The sequence below is a fragment of the Andrena cerasifolii genome, chromosome 5, assembly GCF_050908995.1.
Source record: "Andrena cerasifolii isolate SP2316 chromosome 5, iyAndCera1_principal, whole genome shotgun sequence".
In the NCBI taxonomy this organism is placed as follows: domain Eukaryota; kingdom Metazoa; phylum Arthropoda; class Insecta; order Hymenoptera; family Andrenidae; genus Andrena; species Andrena cerasifolii.
Genome location: NC_135122.1, coordinates 12,356,060 through 12,380,712, shown reverse-complemented (window position 1 = coordinate 12,380,712; position 24,653 = coordinate 12,356,060). Strand labels below are relative to the sequence as shown.

The following is a 24,653-nucleotide window of genomic DNA, read 5'->3' as shown; positions in this document are numbered from 1 at the left end:
TTTGTTCTTGTAATTACATTTCGCCATATAAATTTTATCAAGAAAAAACTTAATCTCTTACGAAAGAAAACTTCACACTTTTCGTTTCTTTCGGGCGTTATCTTTTCTTCTAGCAGTTTTCACTTTCGGTAAGAGCAGTTCTTGTAACATATTACTGTCGTCTAAACAAGTTATATCTATCTCCTGAGATATGCTTATTAACTCTTGAGAATTAATTGGCGTTGCCACGTTGTCCAATTCTTCCTGTGAAGGAATTACTGCTTTCGTATCTGACGATTCTAGCCAATTCAAAACCTTCTGGTGTGGTGCGGCCGTTAATGGCAATGGAATTTCTTCGCATATTTCCCATACAGCTAGAAGTTCCGGCGCTAGTATATCCATATAACAGTTCAATTTGTCTAGAGATTGCTTCCAAGTCGGTTCAAAACAATCATCTAACTCGCGTTTATTACATTGTAACCGTAATTTTTTATTTGTAAAACCTGTCAGATTAACATATGAATAATGTTTGTCATAATATTATGTATCACGTGCAAAATAAGCAACTTTAATATCGCATTGACTTACTTTCATAAACATGTTGCATACTTGATTTATCTGAAACTGCAAGAGGCACCACGGTGTCTGTTTGTGATGTTACCGCATTTCCCCAAGCATTTAATATGCAATACAACTTACAATTGATAGGTGAATACTTGTTTAATGCAGTATCATGCGTTATGCACTGATAAAATACATCGCCTGAAAAGAATATTTTCTATAAGTCTCGCGTGAATAAAACGAGATACGCAATAAGTGAACAATATCCGTACCAATCGAATTTTGAAGAAACAAAGATATAGTTTCCGCATCGCTTTTAATAGCCGTGGAGCCGATATTACATAATTCAAATCTATTTCTTAAATATGGATTTAAACACATCCCTTGCATTTGAGATTCATTCAACGTTTTCAGAACATGAGGAGGAGTGAATGGAAAATTAAATGAATGCGAGGTCTCGCTACTTGTCCATGTGTTTAAAATCACTGTACTTTCAGTAGCTATTTGGCTAGATAAGATAAGAAATTCCTGAGTCTCTCTGAAAATAATTGTTCGTTAATCTATTTCTAATTCAATTATATTTCGATACATTTAGAATTACAATTATATTCTGTTACCTATTTATTGTATGACCCATCAGAGGCGGACCTTTGAACTGATGAGTCCATTTTTGCTGTACGCATTGTTTCGGAGAACGATTATCGCACATTAAAACGCTATGACGAGCTCCTAAATATCTACAAGAGCTGTGTCTGCTTGCGACATCGAACGAAAGATTCTCACATTTTTCCAATTGAGGTTTCGGACACAGCGTTAGCGCCGGTCGATCAAATGGAATCTAAAATACGAACGAACTTATTAGAATTTACATTTAGAATATACTTCATAAAAATACATATGATTCTTACTCTAACATCAAGATAATGAAGACAGCATCTATCTACAAGTAAAATAACATTTGGATCTATCGATTGAAACTTAATAATCCCCCAAGGGTCGTCTAATACAGTACTTTGCGGTATAGTGTTACTGTTTATATGCTTCCTATAAGAACAAAAAACAAACGCACACTTGTTACGTATTTGATAACACGCGTATACTTAATACCGCGGTTATACTTAATATTAACATTTTATTCATATCCCATAATGTCACGGATCTTTCCACATTCACTGTACAATACTGGTTTGTATTAATTAAGTTTAAGTCTGCACTAACATAAGGAATTTTTGATGATTGTTTGTGGATTTTTGTAAGGCTACACTTATTCTCATGATCTAATAGTAAATAAAAATTGCAATGATTCTTGTATCTGCCTAAAATCATACCTAAAACATTGAAAATAAATTTCAAACCTTCAGCGATAATGCTCCCTGTAAATATTACTCCAAAATTGCACACGCATAAACTTACATGTATCGACATTAATATTATGTTTTAATTCATACAATGAACCATCAAGTTCACATTTAGCTGCCGTTTGTAATATCGGTCTCCATAAAAATTCTTCCGTACTTACAATAGGTGCAGCAACTACAAATACATTGAAATAAAAGACCAACCACTTTCGATGTATAGAATAAAACACTATTCCAATAACGAATACCTAATTCTCCCATGAATGGAAAGAGTAATATATTTGCATTATTTAAATGCACATGGTCCAATGATCCACCCGTACGATACCAGTTATAAGTCTAAAATGAATTTCTTTGAACTCAATCATATATTCTCCCTCCAAATCATTTCTTTATTTAAATAAAGTTCCTGATGAATTATAGATGTTAATTTGTCATACCCCTTCAAAATAAGGATCTGGATCCATGTCAATGATTTCTGTTAAATCTGCTAAATATTTAGGCACTTTGGCTGTAACTGCATTTCCCATACGACTCCACTTTATATCCTTCTTACGTACTAGTTGTAGCTCTGTAAAAAATTCATAGAATTATAAATATGCAATCTCTTGAAGTTGCGTTTATAGTGATTACAATGTAAATACCTTTATCATGCTTGAGGTAATAATGTTTCATTCGTTGTATGTCGTCCTTCATGTGACATTTAACAGTAAGTAGTTCTAACGCAGGGTCTTCTTCATCTAACACTGTATAATTTACACAGATGTAGTTAATTTGTTTAATAAGCTACTTCAGCATTCAATCAAACTGCTTACCACTTCTAGGTAATCTAGCAGGTGGTAGCAGAGGCTTGGGTAAATCGCAATGGTACGGATAATCTTGATACTGTTCCACAACATTTTCTAAATCTACATCATCCACAAAGACATTATTATGCAAATTATAGCCTGGTACTAAATGATGTGGATAATGCTTCAGGAATGTTGGTTTCAATTTGTTCTTTAAATTTGCCTCAGCCCGCTTATATGCTTTCGATGCTAAGATACTCTGTTCTTCCATTGCTTCGTTTCCTTTATTTCTATACGACACTGTTAATAAAGAAATTGTTTCCAAAGATGTAGTTGCTACCCTTGTATTTATATATGTACTATTCAAGTAATCTATACTAACCTATATCAAATTAAATTCTTTATGTCATGCAATGTATAGAAAACATGAAAAACCTTTATGTTTAATTAACATTTTACTATGAACAATCAATATTAACCATCACAATAATTCATTTAGTACTTGTAAACACATTGCCACTACTGCCTGCCCAAGTTCCCATGTGTTGAACGTCGGCGTCGCGCGTGGCAGCTGAGCTTCCTTATTTACGCAAATGTCACCTTTTCAGCGTCGCGAGGTTTCCTTGACAACAAGCAGGGATTTTGGAGCAAAAGCGGAAGTAGACAGAGAAAGAAACTGTAAAAAAGAAAGAGACAAAAATACTGACAGAAAGAGAAAGAGAGAGAGAGAGAAATACTGATAGAAAGAGATAGATATATTTATTTCCGGTTTTGCTCCAAGATGGCTGCGGTTATACCGATCACTCCCTAGAGGATCATTAAGGCAACCGATTCCGCGGCGACACTGGTTGGCCTGGCTTGGCTTGACGGTGCGCCGTTACGTTCCCAAACTTGCATTCCCCTACCGCTAAAATAACTACCCGATAAGTTATTGCCGCCCCACGCTGGTTGAAGCTGTCTCGCAATATATTTGCAATACACTGAAGTGTATCAAATTACTATTGTCATTAGTCGTATATAACTATAGATTCTTTCTAATTAAACGATATGAACAAAGAGAAGAACAGCAAAAAGTACATACGTTACAGATAGGATTCTTGTTATTTCTCTGTCTTGCTTTGTTTTATTTCTGTAAGGAACATATACATACAGTCACATAGCAGTTTACAGTATTTTACATAATTGTATCATACATTAATTGACAAATATAAAATCACAAAAAATACTGTTGATGGTATTGAAATAGTTATCACATGACATTTTTCTATGAATAATATATATGTATATACATTTTTGCGTTTGTTTTGTAATACATGTATTAAGTGCACTGTTAATACTTGCTTGTCTGAATCTTGTATTCAAGAAAATTGAAACAGTAGAAAATGTACAATTTTAAAACTTTTGTTAATACAAAAGAATCACGCAATTTCACGGATATTGACAATGTAATTCTGAACATAAAAATTGTAAGTTTTATAAGAGTATTATTTATATTTCCGAACTACCACAATCTACCGTAAAAATACTTGTCACGAAAAAAAATTGTTTACTAAATAATTTAATCAGTCTGATTTTGATGTGTCATCTCCACAAATGATCTGAAAATCATTTAAAAACATCAATAAAGCACATCTTAAATATTGTATTGAAGTTGCGATTGGGACTTACTTAATTATATTCGGTAATTCTTTATAGCGACATATATATTTATGACCAAGACCATACGACGAATCTATTCGTACTAATTGAATATGATTTGTATCATTTCCATGATAAGATGTTGCTATATTAAATAACTAAAAATACAAGTTTAAAATGTATTATCATTATTTTATTAGGATACTGTAAATAGATTCCATACCTTTTCACCCAAAGAAATTGGTATAATATTATCATCTTCTGCGTGTAATATCATAACAGGACACTGAACTTTTTTAATATGCTTATCTGTTTCAAATCGCAGATGGTTCTTGTAAAATGGGTCGATAACCACCCAATGGAACCATGGTAGATGCCTGAAAGGCTGAAACAACAATTTTTATATACTACTTAATACTATAGCGTATTAATACTCCTACAGCATTTTTCATATAATTCCAAGTACCTGTGCTAAAGGATGTTCATTTATTTCATCGGCAATGTTACTGAACGGTGCCTCTAAAAACAAACCGGCAGGTTGAACATTTTTTCCTGCCAACAATGCTAAGGCATGAGTGGAAACACTGCAATCAAATAATAATAATTATAAGGTGCATGGAGATCGAATGTTGCTTAAAACAAATTTACAATTTTTACCCAGTGCCTAAGGAATGGCCCCACACAAAAACAGGAACTGTGCTATTTACTATTTTTAATAACCATTCAAGTACATATTTACTATCTGTAACTACACCCATTTCGGAAAGTTTTGCTCCTTCGCTATCGCCGTATCCTGTATTAATTGAATAAATTTCAGTTCATAAATAATCCAGTAGCTATGTATGTATATATTTCTTTAACAAACAAAATACTTTATACTTACCTCTGTAATCAAAGCATATAACATGATAGTCTAAATTCTGAAAAAGTTTATAAAGTTCTAGTCGATGACTACTTGCTCTATTGCCACTATTGCCATGCATATATAGAAAAACAGGTTGATTAGCATTACTTAAAACAGCCTCGTAATCATCGTCCGTTACGATAGAAGAATCGTTTAATAAAGATCGAGGTAGCGTTTGCCTAAAAACAGATTTCACCCATGTTGTATACATAAGTAACAAATGTAAACACGCACGGCTACCCACCATAATCCTATTGTTACTTGTTCATCAGTTTTTAAGTAAAAATTTCTCGTTCCTTTCACCCCAAGTAATTCTGGTTTAGCGAAATCTACATTAAATGGCCATTGTACTAAAAACAGTAAAATGCTACATTTTATTCTGTATGCAGCTAAACATGAATATTATTAAAACCATGTCTTAAATCTAGCCACTTACCCAAATTTAAAAAGATTATTTTCTCTTGTATGGTCGAAGAATAATGAAATATAATAGGCAGAAGCCCAAATAGAACAAGGTATATAATTACCGATACCTTCATTATCCAAAACAAATATCTGTAATATACATTAATCTAATTTATTCCAAATACCATTGCACTAACAATAAGATTATAAAAAAATGAATAAGAAGAATTTAATGTATTTATTGGCAGATATAACGCTCCAATTTATTTATGTCAAAAAAATTATATTCAGTCTTAAGTAACTGAAACAAACACTTTCACATTTTAACAATGTTTAAAAAAAAATTGTCAAATTATACATGCACGATATTCATTGTTAATACACACGTGTAAGATAATCATTCAACCAGCTGCAGGTTAAAATATGTATATAAAAATATTACAATTCCTTTATAATAAACCATGAACAAAGTGTCAAAGGATTTGATATTTATAAAATTATACCTTGTTAATTTCATGGCTGTTTGACGTACATATTTACAAATATTTAAATCGATAATTATTCCATATCATTTAATGGGTTTAGTTTGAAAGTTGTTTATATAAAGTACAAATTAAATGCACACCAATTGAATTTTGCAAATGAACCTTTTCACTTCTCATTTCATAAATTTAATAAAATATTTCAAAAATTTGTCTTTACTTTTTAATTGTTTATCTGTACTTTTCCCAATTCTTTAAGTGCTTTGCAATATATGTCGAATACTATAATAAAAGGGCAAAATAAGAAAGTAACCTTTTGCACGAAAAAGTGAATAATTTAAGAAAATATCGATAACTGCAGGTATAGTTATAAAAATCAAAGCAAAAGAAACCAAAGTGAGTTTTTCCTACAATAAACTACATTTGTAAAAGAATACCTGTTATGCATTTATATTAAATATACATACATTTAATTTATTAAGGAGTTAGTCAAGTGTAATCGATTTCTAAGGCATTTAATATCACCCAGACTTACAAAGAGGGTTTAAAGTTCATAGTTGCATCTAGGTACTGACATAAGTTATGTAACAGAAAACGTTCTGTCTCTGATAGAAAATTTTCTCTTTTTTTTAACGTGAGTAAGAAACCTTCAAAATAGTCATACGTGATAAATCTTTCTTTCCTTTTTTATAAAGAAACAAGGAGCATTGCCATTTAAATTTTATAATTGCAATATTCACAACACATCTGGCTTTATGCGATAAAATAATAGAATGAAAAATATATTTTAAGAGAAATTCACTTTAGAAAGTACACAGGCTTATGAAAGTATGATAGATATAGGTACATTAGCATTATTAAGAATCTGAAATAAAGAAGTGACTAAATCATCATCATGATAGAATAACTTACATTCCTGTATACCAAATATCAAGAACGACGAGTGGGGTCACTGCTGCTAATAGTAGATAAATGGTCTGCATGTTTGTTAGTAGCTACCAATTCTAAGCCACCTTTTTAATTCCTCCTTTTTAAGATAATTTAGATGCATAAAAGTTGTTAGGACAAAGTACTACATAATAACGATAGACAAATAATCAGACTTTATGCTGCTTGTTTCACTTATGCAAGTGTAATTATATTCACATTAGTTTTAGTGTTCAAATTATCGAGAACATCGTATTTCATAAACATACAATTTTGTCCTGGATGATCGATTAGTCTTGCACCTTGTTTTATCATTTAGAAAACCATTTATTAATTGAAAATTACGTTCTGGCAAATTTATTATTAAATACATTATTATTACACTTTCCACTACATATTGGATTGTTTAAGCAACAGTGAAAAATTTACTGTCATAACATGTAGCTATACGATTCCCTTACAACAAACTTTAAAAATAAAAAAAGATTATAATACTATTATCTTCATATACATATATGAATAATTGTATTATTTTTAATTTAAGTATCCCATATTATGATAAGATATTTAAACAAAGGGTTCAAATTTGAATGTCCACTAAACAAGGCGTATTGTATTTAAATTGCAAAATTCAAGACGCAGTGGTAATAATTACACTTAACAGCCATATTAGTGATAAAACCATTATTACTTTTTGCATAGACTGCTATATTAAAATATTAGTATTCAGAAGTGATTGAAAGGCATTCCTGTGTAACAGAACCAAAATCAGAGAGTGACTGATTAAAAGCGAAAACGGTACCTCTTCTTAAAGCGTTTCTTTGGTAGCCACAATACCATAATAATACTAAGTCAATAAAATTTATACGAAAAAGAACAGAATCTCTATCCACGAAGAATATAGATGCTAATTTATGTAATTACACTTTAATCATTCAAATACATAAAAATAGAACACTTTGGACGTGACACTCTTTAAATAGTTAGAATAACGACAAATTTTTGAAAATTCTACGCCTTTATTTTAAAGAGTACGTAAATGGAAACTACTATGCGACTTCGTTATGTTCTGTTATGTTCGTTCACTGTTACAATTAATACTAAAAGAACGAACCCAGAAGGCTATACATATATGTATATATATACCTATAACGCATATCGAACGATTTCATACTGTTTGACCTGAGCACGGCAGAGAGATGATGAACATGGACGCACAAATGTTATCAGACATTATTTTTTAAAAATGCCATTTGATCTGTTAAACAAACAATATAATTTACGTACTTTACGTTTGCGAAACAATGCAAATTAAAGTATGGAACAATGAATCATTAAAGTAATGTATTGCTTCATATGGATATTGCGTATGTACATTAGAAAGTGAAATGATAAATACAAATTGTTTAAGTCGTTCGCAAACGTCGCTTTTATTAACTTTAATACACTTTCGCTTTTGGTATCTTTATCAAATGACTTCAGATACTTTTTAACTTGTTGCTGTTAGAAATTTTTAATACTTTTATACTTAGTTTTTATTGCAGTCAAGAATGTTGAAGACTGTGCATACATATTAACATTTGAATATTTAAATAATAGACAACCTTAAGTTTTTACTTCATATTAGTGAAATAATTGCACGAACACTGTATATTTACAAAAAGATTTTAAAAATCATCACTTTATTGAATTTCAGTTCACAGGTACAATTTACAATTTGATTGGTTGAATTTATTTGGAACTATATAAATGCAAAACAAATCAAATATTTTATAATATTATTTAGACATGCCAACAATGTTTTCTACTAATATTATTTTGCTTCATTGTAATTGTAAATGTAAACATATTCATAATTCAATTATAAAAGTAGATAAAGGACTCGTTCCCAGTAGTAGGAATATTTTTTTATCAAGTATTGCTTACTGTTTACAACTGTATTGTGTTGCTTCCTTACGCCATACTAATAAAATTTGTGTATCGAAACGTTAGTATCGTGGCTTGAAATTCGAAAACGAAATATATAAGAAAAGAGGATATATAAAGAACTGTACATAAATTAATAATTGCAAGGTACACATTAGTAGTTATAAGAATTAAATGCTAACCTCACTTACAGATATTTAACAAACATGCCGAATGTTATTTAACAATCATGCCGAATAAACATTTATGTTCGAAATGTAATATTAATTCGCAGATGAGTCGCAAAGAAGCATTATCACAGTTTATCCAACAAATACATGGACGCCCTGTTGTTGTAAAACTAAATAGTGGGGCAGATTACAGAGGTGAAGTATCATTTGTAGTTCTTAAACAAATCGATACTATCTAAGGTATTTTAATAATTAATGACATGTTCTTTCAAATCATAGGCGTTTTAGCTTGTCTCGATGGGTATATGAATATAGCTCTTGAACAAACAGAAGAATATGTGAATGGTCAGTTAAAAGACAAATACGGCGATGCTTTTATTCGTGGAAATAATGTATTATATATCAGTACACAAAAGCGTAGAACCTAAGTAAAAATAAACATATAATTTGTAGTAAGTTTTTATTATTTTAACTTATATAAGTATTTAAGAAACAGTACTGTCAGAAATTTTTCATAATAAACTTTATTTTATGTACTTATTCTTCTCTAAATGCTGTATTAATACCTTTGCGTTATAAAATTCTCAAAACTCATAACTCTTTATCTGCTCCTTGCGAATTATCCTCAAAATTTTTATTTCCAAAATTTACACTTTTATCGGGTACTTGCAAATTAGAATTATCTTCCAATTGTGTGCTATCAATTCCTTCCATTTTATTTCTCTCAGCTTCTCCCTGCATAGCTGCGAGTCTTGCCTTTCTTCTTTGAATGGCTTGTTGCCTATTTCTTTCTATACGTTCCTTTACTTCGTCACTTAATTGTGTGGGTGTAGAACTTTTTAAAATAGGTTCAGCGTTCTTACTATTGGACTCGGACAGTAGCTTATCAAATACATCGTTAGTAGTAGACGCATCAGACATCAATGATTGATTAACAACTTGTTTTTGCATTTCTATTTGTTCAGCAATTAGTAAATCAAATTCGTCAATAGGTTCATCTTGTTCTTTATCATTTTCAGCATCTACATTATCCTCTATAATTATATCATCTTCTGCGGTAATCATATCTTGTCTGTATTTCGTTACAAAGACCATAAGCTCTTTCTTAGTACCCAACTTCTCTAGTCTATCCACGAAATCATCAAATTCTAATTTTGGAAACAGTCTGTGTGCCCAATGTTCCATCCTCTTCATGACCCTATCCAAATCTAACTTCTCGTATCCTTTCCCATGAAACTTAAAGCCCTCAAAATATTTCTCAATAGTTTGTATTCCCTTGGGACCTTTTAAACGCTGTACGTTTAGCTTGGGTAAAGGATTTCTTACTACGTGCGTCTTAGAAGTCGACGGGTCAATTCTTCTCCCAGTACTTTCTTCATAATCCGGGTCTGCATCTTCATCTCTGTTAACATCAATCTTATCTCTCTCTGAATCTTGATTCTCATACTCGGCTACTATATCGTCTACGTCGTCATGATCAGAACCATTTGATAACGTTGGCATATTCAACAAGTTGTACCCCCACTCTTTTTTAACTCTATACGATGCGACGATTTCTTATTTAACGGTAAATATCTTGGGCAGCCCTTGAATATAAACAGCTGGGTAAAAACACTTAAACCGCGTTTTCCCCTTGGCTAATATTCGTGGCTCAATAATTGTAGAATTGTAACGAGAATATTGTCGCCTGGCGGCATATAGGTTATGTAGTGCAACAAATGTATTTATATTCTAATTAAACTCGTTGTCATCTTGAGAATCACAACTGCTAGTCCCTTTTTCCATAAATTTATCGAACTCGCCGTTCGATTTATTCATTCGCTCTAAAAGGGACACCAATAACTTTTTGTTCAATCTGTCGGTTTGCGTTATTTCCCGGACAACAGGCTCACAATTCGCATTCGGGGGGCGTTCTGTCGTTTGCGATTTCTCCAACGTGTCGTTTTCTTCCTTCATCGGTGTGCCTGGCATTTTGATCGATCAATCAAAATGTTACTTCCAGTGGTCTTAAACTCGACTTTGGTTTATAGTATTGTAAGCGGCCAGTAATAACAAGACTTATGCGCAAGAACAAATATCATTTAACCTGTGTATAGAGCTGTGCCGTTATCGCCTGCGCATGTAAGTACATTCAAGGATTTTACACGCGCCAATATGTAATTACTTTAAACACATTAATACTCTTCGACTATGCCCGGTTTAAAATATTTGTATCTTTTAAATAAATTTTGAAGTAATAATCAGTGCAGAGGTGCCAAAACATGTCCGTAGTTCTCCTACTTTATAATTTACAAAATATTTCCTTTCAATTCTTGTATTTCAAAGGAAAGGAAATAGGACATTGAGAGAAAATACTTGGGTATAGAAGTATGTAGCGAGTTATCTTTTAAGAAACTTTGCGTTTGTTCCTATTCCTTCGGTAATCTTTAGATAGGTTAACTCTGTCGAGCCGAACAAAAGTCCGACAAAAGAAAAACGATCGAACTTCGAATAGACAGGAACATTTGCAATTAAATCTACTCTTTTCATTGACGGCATCAAGGAAATTTCAAGTTTCCTATCATGACACGATCAGCTTTTACTGTGTTATCTCTGTACACTACAGGTATGTACAGTTACTTCGGGCACCTGCTTAACGAAAAGGTAGGATGTGTGTAGAAACATGTTTGAAAAGAAGTTACCAGTTGTATGTGACCCTTTTCATACAACATTGGCTCCTAATCCCTGCCACATGGTGTGAAATTCTTCATCTGCTAATCTAATCGTGTAATCAGATAGCACATGTCGTCTATAAGCCGTCTTTAAAACGTCTTCAGACCTCTTGAAAGTCTGAAGGATGTCTTAAAGACGGCTTATAGAGGTCGTGTGCTATCTGGAATAGCTGGATATTCCAGCAGACTTATTGCAAAATGAGTGTGGGTTAGCGCGGCAAAAACGACGTTATAGTACATACAAGAAACTCGTTCGATTGTGGCCATGTGTATTCGATTAGTGAACCGCTTCACATGGTGGACCTTTTCGCACGAACATTTCTATAATAATTCGTGGACATGGTCTAAAGCATCGCAACGCCACAGCTTCCCGTCTAGAACACTTCTATTTCACGAGGAAAGATTACTATCACAAAATTCATTTTTGATTACTTTGGTTATATATACTTTCCCATTGTTTACATACAATAAAGAATGGTAGATATTGAAATAAATACGTATTCCTTTGTCCCACACGTTTCTACTAATTGTAAGCGTGATACATTTCTTAATGAAGAGCGCTACGAATGATATACAAGACGAAACACTGTTCATTTCAATATTTAGTTTTTAGTTTCCTTAAACCCCCTTCTTTTCATTATTTCCCTACCCTCCTACTTTATTCATCTCCTCCCTTATAATTCCGGAGATTTATTTACTTTGAACATTTCAAGTTTACCATTTGCGATTCGTCAATGAGATACGGTGCTTCCACGAAAATTTGATGAGTGACATCACAAAGTAGAAGTGTTCTAGACGGGAACCTATGGCGTGCTAATGCTCTAAACCACGCTCACGAAATGTTGTAGAAATGTTCGCGGGAACAGGCCAACCATGTGAAGCGGCCCGCTAATCGAATGCACGTGGCCACAATCGAATGAGTTTGTTGTACCGTCAGTATCGCAAGAACTTTCGAGTCGCGTGGAACTTATCAGACGGAAAGACGTTCCAGGCACGGACTACGTCGCGCAGTGTTCATCCGTGTAGTCACCGAGAAATTGTAATTCAGCGAACAATCAGGTACGTTTCAAAGAAGCTGTCTCTCCTAGAGTTTCGCTGTCGGAATTTAGATCCCGTTGGTAAGATCGATTCGCGACCTTGCTGTCGACAAAATTATTACTATGTAAACACGTCTAATGTTCGATCAGTGGTCCAATCGATTCTCGTTCGAGACATTCAAACGGATTTCGATAGGCATAGATTCTTTTACATTTAAAACGGCGCGTTTACTTTTTGTCGACACGTCGAATTTATAATTGGCATACGAAATTTGTGCGACCAGGATAAAAGACCGCACGGATCTCAGAACATGGTGCGGATTCCAATGTGGCGTGATCGCCGGTAACGGGCTGCAAGCCCGTTCCCCTCTTTTTCCAGAGGTTCGTCGCTGATATATCGTTATCTTGGCCACGACGGATATCTGGACCCCGTAGTCGGAATCTATTAAATCCACTTTTTTTTTAGAACGCGCGAAATGTCATTTTATAAAAAAAAAGTAGACTTAATACACTCTGGCTCGGGGGTCCAGATATGTAGATATAAAAATAGCTCGAGTAGTGTTGTTCGCAACTTCAGAAAGCGGTATTTTTGAAAAAAGAGGAAAGAGGAATGCAAATTAGCAAATGGTGTGACGAGTTGCTCGAGTCGTATGTTCGCATTTATTAGAGAGTCGTCCACTCACGGGCCTGAATGTCAATGGAAAAAATCAATGATTCCCTGTGGTACATATCATTCGCGATTATTCTGTGTGGTAATAGCTCGTAGTATAGCAAGGTAATCATTATAAAAAGTCTGGAAACGTGTTCACGTTCGCACGTGTACTTGAATGTTTTGAATTTCATCTTCTGTCCAATTGGCTCAAATTAACTCTGAGTATCGACACATACGCTGAAAAAATTGCAATACATATTCGCATTTATATTTATGCGCATCTTTGATTTGATTTTACTGTTACCTTTTTTTTTTAATACGATGCAGAGAGTTTGTATGTAGTAATGAGAATTCTTAACGTTGAATACATACGAGTAGGAAAGATTCCATAGTTATCTCCAGAAATGTTATCTGTCGCGGAACGGAGGGAAAATAAATTATTAGGACAAAGTAAATCATAGCGTACAGTTTTGAGATTAGTTACTACCGCTAAACAAAATTATTCATTATTTTTCGCGAATGCTAAACTTGCCGTATGTCCCCACACAAATCTGTCGAAATTATATGACAAGATAAGCTGCGATAAATTATATTCTATAAATAAACAGTAACAGTAACTCTATATCGAGCACCAAAAATGAGATAGACTACTGTGCTATACGTTTAGTAATGCCAGAGTTCCCATAGAGGATTCTGTCTATTCATTTAGGTATTTCTACTGCCTTTTGGACTTTTACTATCGGGAACATGTCAATGCCCTCAAATCGTCCTCCTTCGGTAACTTCATAGGCAAATTATTCGAGCGCATAGACCCACTTTCCGTGTACTAAACGAACCACTGACATTTAACGGTACTATTCGGAACAGAACGACGAAGAGAAAGAAAATCACAATAGAAGGAATCGCCTCAAGTACGACTCCGTGGATACTATTTTATCGCTCTTATTTACTCTGCTCAAGAATCTTCGAATTCATTCATTAGCCGCGTATGGTATCGCAACTCTGCGAATCATGCACGGCCCTTGTGTAATGAATTAACTTTTAACCGGCGATCAATCACGAATCACTTATGCGATTCAGTAATAGCTATCTGTTCATATATCACGTTAAAGGTGATCGTTGAAATGTAGATCACTGCTGTAGGTATACAATAACATTTACACACATATATCGTGCTATCTATCGGCAGTTAAAACTCTGCGCTGAATGCTCCACTAATAAATTAAATAAACATCTCAGCACATATTACGAATATTACTTCATCTTTATATCGATCTGTTTGTTAACTATCGCCGAGGTGTTTATGTGGCGCCTGAACTCCAAGCTCAAATTTCAAAAGTCCTCATCTTCTCGAGACCAAGTATACTGAAATCACGGTCATATTTAAAGGTCAATTGTCCCATACCGATGTCCCAACCTAATGCTATGTATTTATTGCGTAACATGGCAATTTATGTGTTTTCGTTTTTCACAGATGTCACCTAATGAAGGGACACGTGTCCATCAATGTCTAGCATACGGAAACGCGCGTTTTTTTTGTACGACCGTAGTTTCAAGAACGATACGAAAAATGATTATGCAATGGGTCGATCCTTGCATCTCTTTTGCCGCCAACGGCCGACGCACCGACAGCATTTTGGGCCCGCTACGGGGCGCATTTATATCGACGTTGTGTACATACAAACATCAGAATGGCTATAGTCCGCGTGACCCTTTTACTTTTTAATTAAACAAAATAGGTAGAGGCGAAAGATCCGCTGTACGGTTGAATCTACCGCCGAAAGGTGGTGTGATGTGCTCTAATATTGATTTTAGCGAGCCCCGACAGTTCAGTCGCGGTATTCCTAACAGGGCAGCGTACCTCGATATCCGCCAAGATGGTTATTCTCCTTTTCAAAGGTATTTTATAGAATTAAGGCAGATCGGGCGGGTCAGGTGTAGATCGTAAAGTAATCCGGATCGTCGGTACGCGTCGGTGTTTCGTTGCTACATTCCAAATGGAGAGCGTTCTTGGAGGCGCACCCTCGAAGGGGTGACGATGACGAGGTCGCCTTCGATCGGGCGATTCAACGTTAATTGTTCATGAGATACGCTTTAAACAATACTTCTTCTTCCGCACATTTGTTCGAATTTATTGGAAACTCGTTTGTAGACGTTGCTTGAAACGGTTCTGCGGAATTATAATACCTTCGCAAGCGATTTCAATTACTGCGCACTATATTTTCACCCTGTCGAGAAGCTCGTTTAAATTATCGCAAGTCTTCGCGCACCTTTTGCGTAGACATTTTATGCTTGGATTTTTCGTAACTTCTTAATGCTTCGCGTAAACAGGGGAACCCTGGTGATTAATTACCAGACGTATTCAAGAGTTGCTGATATAAACGTTTTACGCGCGCGGCGCTTATCGAAGCGGGCAAATAAGTGTTGGCGAAGATGAATCCTTATTGGTTACTCGGCCGAAGAATATGGTACGAGCGATGTCAATTTGTACTTTGAACTCAATATGCCACTGAGGCACAAAGGAAACTTGTGGTATTTTTGGTAATTATTTAGAAGCTTTCCATCTTCACCGATTTCAATGATTTTTGGATATGTCGTCGGGGGCACGATTCTGAACAACTTTTTCCTATACGTGTTACCGCCGGTCGACCTTCGTTTTCGAGATATTCGCGAAGAACTGCTGCTACTACACAATGTATTCTGCCGTATACCTGTCTATACTACGCGCCCGTGGCAGCGTGTGCGCCAGCATGGGACAAAACAAGTGACGAAGTTGACCTTCGTTTCCGAGATATTTGCGAAAAACTTCATTCCGACGCAACGCATTCCACTTTCCAACTTGTCCCGGGTATTAGTATTGGTTGGGGCTAGATTAGCGCGGGGGGCGCGCGCCCGCGAGCGGGCGCGTACAGCGTGATACCGAGCCGATATGAGTCGGGGTGTTGACGGGCATCCGCAAGTTTCTGATTCAAATCTCTAAACTCACATCAGTTCGCTATCATGCTTTACGCGCCCTCGCACTAATCTAGCCCCAACCAATACCAATACCCGGGACAAGTTGGAAAGTGGAATGCGTTGCGTCGGAATAAATCAACAGAAGTTTTTCGCAAATATCTCGAAAACGAAGGTCGTGCGGCGGTAACATGTATGGTAAACAGTTGTTCGGAATCTTGATCTTGATAATATATCCAAAAATCATCGAAATCGGTGAGGATGGAAAACTTCTAAATAATTACCGTATTTTTGAGTCTACGCGAAGGTTATCGTAGGGACGTGTCCAATTATGTATTCAGATAGGCAGAAGATAGATTGTAGACCTTCTAAGACGAATAAGAGCATTATGTCTTCGCTTGAACACGATTGCTGGTCAGGCGTACGGTACTCGTATCATAATGCGCGTGCAGTAGTTAGCACTTGAACGATGCTTATTGCAAAATACGATAATAAGTATAATGATGGTTGATAAATAAATTAGCAGGGTGATATATCTGGGGCTTGTATTACCGCAGTGGTCATGCGCGAGAATTGCGACGACTGAAGGGTGCTCTTTCTGGAGAGAAAGGATTTTTCACGACACCAATGCTAGAGAAAGTGCAGCTATTTAATTTTGTAACACCGTAGATAATAGGAGCTAATGACCTGTTAACTAATGACATTTGTGGATGAACCGCTATTTTGACATTTTCGATTTAATCTGCAGAATAAGAAAACGTCGATCTGCAAAACTTTTTGAACAAGTATTCAATCGTTCCAATCGTGGTTAAAATATGTCGAAACTTTAGAGTTAAACACTTAATTTACTCATCTGCATGTTCCTTCTATAGTTGCCTGTCAGTTTTGCGATAATTTCGAGAATACAAAGTGTGACATGAAATTTTAGGTTTTTTCATGCCATGCTGATAATTCGGGATATTACACAGCTCAGCGATGATTAGATTGCATTTATATTTAACTAATTGTAAGATTGTTCCTATATTGTGATTTTTTAGCCTGATTAGATCATAAAAGAAACTAATTGTACTATCTACGTGTTTTTTTTAAGTTTATAAAGTGAAGGTAAATTGCAATAGCGGTATTCCAAATTACCTGCACCTTAACGAAATCGATACTTCCTGTCGTTTTTCATTTAGACCAAAGTTTCACTTACTTTTTGTTTCTTATTATTACTGAGAGTTTGAAATATAAAAGTTTATTAGTTTCCCTATGATATTATGCAGTTTTATTTCTTCCCATCCTCTGCCGTAATTTTTTTATTCGCCTTAAACAAACTGGTATTCCACATATACTGCACTTCCTATAATGTATAGAGGAATATTAGAAATTTTACAACCCCGGAAATACCGAAATTCTAGACTCGAATTGAAGAAATATTCTATTCGCGCCGGTATGTAATTGAAGTCGTTGGTTCGAACGAAGGGGAACGATTTGAGCGGTACCATTGATCACACAATTGCGCGTGTTCAGAGTCAATGATGTCAACGACATGAAACAATAGCGTTCGGTATTATTGTATCGACAGATGAAACTATTGGATAACCGCAAGCAAGTTAACAGCAACGAGCCTCCTATGCCAGAGATTGAACAGCCATTTAAAATTCATGATTGCTGACTCTATAGTGGCATAGTCAAGGTCATGCGATATATACGAGTGTACAGATAATACAATAATTCTCATATCCGCCACTCAAAAGTAATCTGTCATTTTACGCAATATGTATACGAACAGTAAATGTTTATACATCTGCTGGGTGCACTTTGGTCCCGTATCGCCTGATGCGAGGAAGAGTAAACAGAAGGAATAAACGAAAAGCTCGAGACGTTTGTATTACGTTCGACTATAACAGCTTTCACCAGAATTTGAACTCTGTTAGGGGTACAGAGTTTGCGTAATTTAAAAATTCCAGATTAACGTATAGCGTGGAACATTATCGTGTTCGAAAACTTGGACTATCTGAGACTTGGGACGAACTATACATAGGACCCACTTATGTCTTTCGACACATTTTTCCCGATTAATTTGCTCAAATTATAGTAAACGCATTCAACTGTCTCCTTGGAATGACGAAAGTCATCGTAGATAAACGAAGGAAGATATGTTTTCAAAACAACACGATCGTTAGGACAACTCATTCTTCTTGCTCGCGTTCACGTTGTACCGTTCCAATTACACAAAACTTACTTCCGCTTCAGTTTGAACCTTCTATGCTAAACAAATAGAAAAGTAGAGCGCGGTATAAAGTATCTTATGCTCGTACGATCTGCATTGAAGAACTGTTCTTTAATTAATCGTTCTTTGATATTAATGGAAGGCAAAAAAGAAGAGTCACTTTTGTACACGTTTGTTGAACAGCTGTGATGACTGTTTGCCCACATGTGTCTTAACAATTCATATATGCAATCGCGTAATTCGATGCAGTGACGCGAACGCCAACTTCTAATTCGACTATGTTTTAAAAATCAAAATAGCTTTTATTGATTTCTAATATTTGCTCGAACTTGACGAAGTTACAAATTCACGTTCTAACCAGATAAGAGATTCTTGTTTTTTTTTTACGATAATGACTGCCCGAAGATGACCACGAAGCCTCGTTAACCACTATCGAAATCATCCGAACGCGATTATGGTTTATGATAATGCCTGCGTAGCGAGGCAAGAGTATTGCGAATGACCTTTAACATCATCGGCGGTCAAGTCGTACGATTCAAACTGTGATGATACATCGAATTCGAATCATTTTTGACGTCCCAATATGTTCCATACATAGGTCAAGAGTACATATTGTTTTTATCCCTTCAATTATCTCTGTATTTACAACTGTGTTGCGTAATCGGATACGATACATGCATTATTTGCGGGATTTTTAAGTACGGAGCATTACGTGACTCATCTAACTTCGAGTGCATAATTGATTGGCTACTGAGCTATTTTTTTTCGCCACTGATTTATTTTGTTATTCCAGATAATATGACTGCAGTTCAAACCAATGGGGAGATAAAAGGTTTCGCGTTAAACGACAAGGTATGGTAGCAAAGTAAATAATTACTAGAGATGTACCGACTAGTGGCCGACTTTTGTAATCTGCGACTAGTCGGCTTCTTGGGGGCCGATTAATCAGCTAGTCGGCTAGTCGGCCAAAACCTTAGTCGGTACATCTCTAATAATTCGTAACTCAAGCTGGTTAGTAGTTAACACTAATACGAATTTCATAGTTTACACAGATAGATTCGATGCGATGCTTGCTTACTTTGCCCTCCTTCCCACGTTAGAAAAATAACTAGTATACTAATCATTTAATTAACATTGTAGCAGGAACCTATAGGACAGCATACTAATCATGCGAGGTGCACTGAAACGGGTCTCGATGGTACGTACTCGTAATTATTCCGTTGCAAGAAGAACAGGAATAAATGTATTCATGCTAGACTACGCTTAACATTGTTTTTGTACACTATTGTCATAGGGCCCGATCAAATTCTGCCCGCGGACGATTACGTCGCAACGAAGTCGAACGACCGCGTACGAATCAGATTCAACGATAACAGCCTAAATTCAGAGGCTGCGCCTTTGTCAGTTCCTGGATTATTAAAAAGAACAGCTACCATGCGTCCTAATGGGATTGCTCTTGTAGCAAGACTTAACGCCCAGGGCGAACGGAAGACGTATACCTACAGGTATGTGTGTAACTCGATGAACATTTAATACCTATTCATTCGTTTTCATTAATCCTTCCACTTTTTAGTGAATACGAACATAACGTGAGAATCGTGGCCAAGGCTTTCCTGAAATTGGGCTTAGAACGGCATCATTCTGTCTGTATCCTGGGATTCAATAGCCCGGAATGGTTTTTCTCAGATCTTGCCGCTATATACGCAGGGTAAAGATGAATATATATATTTCTGACGATTATACATAAACCCGACTAAAGATTCGTCTCACGTGCAACTTCTTTGCGCTTCTCTTCAGAGGAATAGCGGTCGGAGTGTATACCACGAATACCCCAGATGCGTGTCGATATTGCGCTGAAAATAGTAAAGCGAATATAATAGTCGTGGAAGATGCCAAGCAATTGGAAAAGATATTACAGATAAGAAACAATCTTCCCGATTTGAAAGCAATCATCATGTACGGGGAAACACCGGAGCATAAGGATGTATTGAGCGTGAGTAACGTTGCGCACTAGATAATATAAAATTCTTAACAAGCGGTATTTGATAAGAATTCATATCTTCTAGTGGGACGACGTAATGCAGATGGGAGAAGCAGAATCCGATGATAAACTGAACGAAGTGTTAAAGAAAATTGGTGTGAATGAATGCTGTACTTTGGTTTACACGGTATGAAGAATAAAATAAAGTTTCTGTAAAAATTTTATATTCGCCTTTAGCAACAGGCATTATGGAAAAAAATATCGGAATCACGTTTTTAATTTTATGTTACAGTCGGGCACAGTCGGTAACCCGAAAGGTGTAATGTTAAGCCACGATAATCTGGTACAGGATGCACAAATCATCACGAAGTTTCTCAAACTTGGCCGTACCGATCATATTCTAATTGGCTATCTACCGTTATCTCACGTTGCAGCACAAGTGAGTATAGGCGTCCTACGTTTATGCGTAGACCAAGCCTACTACTACAACTGTTCAAACAACTCTTGGATTCCAGATAATCGACATATACTGCTGCATGACTATAGGAGCTACACTGTACTTCGCAGATAGGAATGCACTTAAAGGTACTTTAGTTGATACTATGCTCGCAGCACGGCCTACTGTTTTCGTAGGCGTACCTAGAGTATGGGAGAAGATATGCGAAAAGATGCAAGCAGTTGCGCGTAGTAATGGTCTGATAAAAACTTGGATCGCTTCTTGGGCGAAAGCGCAAGGGCTATACTACTATACGAACAAAATGAACGGCAATGATTTTAAGCACTGGAGCTACTTATTCGCCAGATGGCTAATTTTTAGTAAAATAAGGATAGCGCTCGGTTTAGATAGATGCGAAGTATGCATAACTGCAGCTGCACCTTTAAGTGTAGAAGTTAAACAGTACTTAATGAGCCTAGATATTCCTCTACTTGATGCATACGGAATGTCGGAATGCAGTGGTGCGCACACTTTATGCACGAATGAACATTTCCGGTAAATATTTAGATGCCTACTAAATGTGTACTTTTACATTGTCATACTAATCCGTAAGAGTTCCAATTGATACTTGTTAATACCGAACCTAATGTGAAACCTAACACTAAGCAGCGGCATTAGGACGTCGATGATAGAACTAAAGACTGACGTTTGACAAAATATTTTGCATTTAGACTAGGCAGTGTTGGGCTTACTCTACCTGAATTTGAGACAAAATTGAATGAGTCGGACAGTGAAGGTGAAGGGGAAATTTGTATTCGTGGTAGACACGTGTTTATGGGATATTTAAATGAATCTGAGAAAACTGTGGATATTTTAAAACCAGACGGATGGTTGCATACTGGCGATATAGGCAAGTTAGACTCTGATGGATTATTGTACGTGACAGGTAAATATCTATTTAAACACATACGTGCATTCTATTGTTTTACTTTATGACACTTTCAAGACAATATCTTTTTACTGATACTCAGGGAGAATAAAAGAGTTGATTATTACTGCTGGTGGAGAAAATATACCACCAGTCCATATAGAACAATTAGTATTAGCTGAATTATCTGTCTTAAGCAATGTTATGCTGATTGGAGATAAAAGGAGGTATCTTACCATGGTGGTTACACTAAAGGTAAGACATTCATTGTACTAGCGCGTGCACGATGAATTATATAAATTTTACGGTGAATAATTCTTTTGTATACATTTAGTCTGATATGAATGCTGACACCGGAGAGCCAGAGGATACAGTCACTTCGGATACTCTGAAATGGATGAAATCTATTGGAAGCCAGTCAAAAACGATTTCAGATGTCATAAATACACGTGACCCACTTGTAAGTACAATATTTTCATTACTTATTACACGTAAGCGATTTTCGTAATCCACGATCGATCTTTACCTGGATTTGTTTATTGGCAAATTGGCTACTACAATAACTGATTTTTACTTGCCTTCAGGTATATGACGAAATTGATAAAGCAATTAAAAGGGCAAATAATAAAGTCATAAGCAATGCCCAGAAAATACAGAAGTTCCAAATTTTGCCTCATGATTTCTCAGTTCCAACCGGAGAGTTGGGACCAACACTTAAACTTAAAAGGAATGTTGTTTACACAATGTACGAAAGTTTGATAGAAGAAATGTACAAGTGAAATGTACAAGTACAGAAAATGTATCACTTAAAAAAGGAAAGAAAGAAAATAATATGAAGAAAAATACAGAAGGAAAGAAATAAAAAAAGTTCCAATAATATCAAAAAAGTAAATATTGAAGCAGCTGCCAATATGTCTAACTAAAATGCTTTAATACTTAAGAAAATTGTGATACTATACAAGTAAAGAAATTGTAATACTTATACTACCGGTTTATTCAAATTCGAAAACCATTCAATCGTTACTCAAAATAACTATTCACATTAAAGGATAATCTCTTGATTATTAAATATTTTAACGGACAAAAGTCTACTTTAAATATGAATATTTATATGCTTCATAAGGATCGTTATTCTTATATTAAACTGTGAAATATGTATAAACAATTGTTTTGAGATATATTATAATTTAATTTTCAAGGATGAAATTTTACGCATCTTTTGGTAGAAAAAAATACTTTCTATTTTGCTGTAAGAACGGTGCTCGTTAGTGTCGTATTATTTTTTCCGACAATAAAAATTGCTTTAATTATTTCTTGTTAGTCGTTCGTAAATGAAATTAAGACAGGGAATAAATCAGAGGGATTTGAAATTTCTTAAAGTATGATAATAGATAAGTGCCTCTGTGGATGAAAATTATATGACACGTAAAATAATGCCACGTTACTATAAACAATAGTGTATACACGAACATTATTATTCATAAGGATACTACAAAATGTTCACTTTTAAAACAACTAATTTATATTCATATACTGCTGTATTATATGGTAGTACCGAACAGAACTAAAGTACACCCAGTGTTATAACACTTTTATAAAAGTATATACACGTAGTTGTCTGATACAGCAATAGCAAGCCAGTACTTAATGCATAACCAGCCGCGCGTTTCACACGAAACCTTATGCGGGTGTAAAAGCAGTAACTAACGATTGAGCTCTGGAACTTATGCGGGCGTAAGACTGGACTGGTTAAGTGTTAAGTCGTATACGAAGTCGGATGAATAATTCATATGCAGCAAAATTTCTAGCGATTTCACACCGAATATATTCAGCTATACTTGGAAATGGGCAAAAGTAATTGATACTTCTTTTAATTCACTTGTTAATGTATTATAACCTTTTATGGGGGAAAATTCAGTAAAAGAATAAGATGTCTTTGTAAAGCCCATTATTAATGAAAGAAGGCAATCAAATATAATAATGATAGATATTTGTATGAAAAATGTAAATTAAGATTATAGTAAGTACGTAATAGTTCGTTTTCACTTTTATTACATTTGAGTGTGCGAGTGGCATGGTTTAAATGTGTATTACTTAAAAAACATTGTACAATGAAATTTGAAATAAGTGGTGATGTTATAGTAATAAAAATATAAGAATAAACACTCGATGCTTAAAACCATTTTATTCATAAGAGCACTTTTATCACTTTAATATCAGTTTTTTTTTTTTAAATACAGGTAAATATATTATTAAATACTCATCACATTATTCATACAACAAAATAAATTTATTAACGTTTCTATGCACTTCAACACACAGATATATAATAAAAATAATTAATGACAGTTAATAATGCATAGAAGCTTACTCTGTAAGTTTTTTTCCCTCGTTATTATGATAATGTATGTAACTAGAGAAGTAGTTAGTAAATTTAAATTGCAATATATTACTAATATAGTTTACAATAACCAAAAAACTGCTATGCTTATGATTGTTTTATGCTATGCACATATTCATATGACAACCTGACTTCTTATAAGAAAATAGTCTTACTAAGCGCATCACAGCAACTTTGGAAATGCAGGTCTGTAAAAATGTCT

At 35.0% G+C, this 24,653-nt stretch overlaps 5 protein-coding genes across 19 annotated transcripts; 2 read left to right on the top strand and 3 right to left on the bottom strand.

The window, feature by feature from the left end:
* Positions 1 to 43: 43 nt before the first annotated feature.
* On the bottom strand, positions 44 to 3,200 carry Taf1c-like (TATA box-binding protein-associated factor RNA polymerase I subunit C-like). Of its 3 annotated transcripts, none has more exons than XM_076812494.1 (12): positions 3,069 to 3,200; positions 2,714 to 2,986; positions 2,543 to 2,644; positions 2,339 to 2,469; positions 2,147 to 2,237; positions 1,954 to 2,073; positions 1,670 to 1,868; positions 1,449 to 1,584; positions 1,158 to 1,378; positions 813 to 1,078; positions 568 to 741; positions 44 to 482 (listed from the first exon to the last, which is right to left on the bottom strand). In XM_076812494.1, the coding sequence occupies exons 2-12, from the start codon at positions 2,955 to 2,957 to the stop codon at positions 73 to 75; spliced, it is 2,094 nt and encodes a 697-aa protein (XP_076668609.1). In that variant the 5' UTR covers positions 2,958 to 2,986; positions 3,069 to 3,200; the 3' UTR covers positions 44 to 72. The 3 variants fall into 3 exon arrangements, with proteins under 3 accessions (XP_076668609.1, XP_076668608.1, XP_076668610.1); XM_076812493.1 differs by having other exon boundaries at positions 3,166 to 3,196; XM_076812495.1 differs by having other exon boundaries at positions 2,714 to 2,976; positions 3,069 to 3,194.
* A 676-nt stretch (positions 3,201 to 3,876) lies between these two features.
* Positions 3,877 to 8,343, bottom strand: LOC143369075 (lysophosphatidylserine lipase ABHD12). 8 transcript variants are annotated; one of them, XM_076812505.1, is made up of 10 exons: positions 8,189 to 8,208; positions 7,028 to 7,187; positions 5,665 to 5,783; positions 5,473 to 5,578; positions 5,208 to 5,407; positions 4,982 to 5,117; positions 4,791 to 4,908; positions 4,548 to 4,709; positions 4,355 to 4,482; positions 3,877 to 4,284 (listed from the first exon to the last, which is right to left on the bottom strand). In XM_076812505.1, exons 2-10 carry the CDS (start codon positions 7,096 to 7,098, stop codon positions 4,245 to 4,247), a joined length of 1,080 nt encoding a protein of 359 aa, XP_076668620.1. In that variant the 5' UTR covers positions 7,099 to 7,187; positions 8,189 to 8,208; the 3' UTR covers positions 3,877 to 4,244. The 8 variants fall into 8 exon arrangements, with proteins under 8 accessions (XP_076668620.1, XP_076668618.1, XP_076668621.1 ...); XM_076812503.1 differs by lacking the exon at positions 8,189 to 8,208 and adding an exon at positions 7,845 to 8,175; XM_076812506.1 differs by lacking the exon at positions 8,189 to 8,208 and adding an exon at positions 7,845 to 8,175 and having other exon boundaries at positions 7,028 to 7,142.
* On the top strand, positions 6,632 to 9,674 carry LOC143369083 (U6 snRNA-associated Sm-like protein LSm6). Of its 2 annotated transcripts, none has more exons than XM_076812524.1 (3): positions 6,632 to 6,749; positions 9,243 to 9,333; positions 9,418 to 9,674. In XM_076812524.1, exons 2-3 carry the CDS (start codon positions 9,243 to 9,245, stop codon positions 9,564 to 9,566), a joined length of 240 nt encoding a protein of 79 aa, XP_076668639.1. In that variant the 5' UTR covers positions 6,632 to 6,749; the 3' UTR covers positions 9,567 to 9,674. The 2 variants fall into 2 exon arrangements, with proteins under 2 accessions (XP_076668639.1, XP_076668638.1); XM_076812523.1 differs by lacking the exon at positions 6,632 to 6,749 and adding an exon at positions 8,689 to 9,115.
* On the bottom strand, positions 9,489 to 10,865 carry LOC143369078 (TIMELESS-interacting protein). The gene has a single exon (XM_076812517.1). The coding sequence runs from the start codon at positions 10,639 to 10,641 to the stop codon at positions 9,730 to 9,732; it is 912 nt and encodes a 303-aa protein (XP_076668632.1). The 5' UTR covers positions 10,642 to 10,865; the 3' UTR covers positions 9,489 to 9,729.
* Positions 10,866 to 11,234: 369 nt separating this feature from the next.
* Bgm (acyl-CoA synthetase bubblegum family member 1) lies at positions 11,235 to 24,232 on the top strand. 5 transcript variants are annotated; one of them, XM_076812500.1, is made up of 13 exons: positions 11,235 to 11,259; positions 19,499 to 19,557; positions 19,849 to 19,903; positions 20,000 to 20,210; positions 20,279 to 20,413; positions 20,503 to 20,698; positions 20,772 to 20,873; positions 20,979 to 21,125; positions 21,202 to 21,677; positions 21,854 to 22,068; positions 22,154 to 22,305; positions 22,385 to 22,510; positions 22,635 to 24,232. In XM_076812500.1, exons 2-13 carry the CDS (start codon positions 19,504 to 19,506, stop codon positions 22,827 to 22,829), a joined length of 2,064 nt encoding a protein of 687 aa, XP_076668615.1. In that variant the 5' UTR covers positions 11,235 to 11,259; positions 19,499 to 19,503; the 3' UTR covers positions 22,830 to 24,232. The 5 variants fall into 5 exon arrangements, with proteins under 5 accessions (XP_076668615.1, XP_076668614.1, XP_076668613.1 ...); XM_076812499.1 differs by lacking the exon at positions 11,235 to 11,259 and adding an exon at positions 12,751 to 12,908; XM_076812498.1 differs by lacking the exon at positions 11,235 to 11,259 and adding an exon at positions 12,751 to 12,908 and having other exon boundaries at positions 19,846 to 19,903.
* Positions 24,233 to 24,653: the final 421 nt, after the last annotated feature.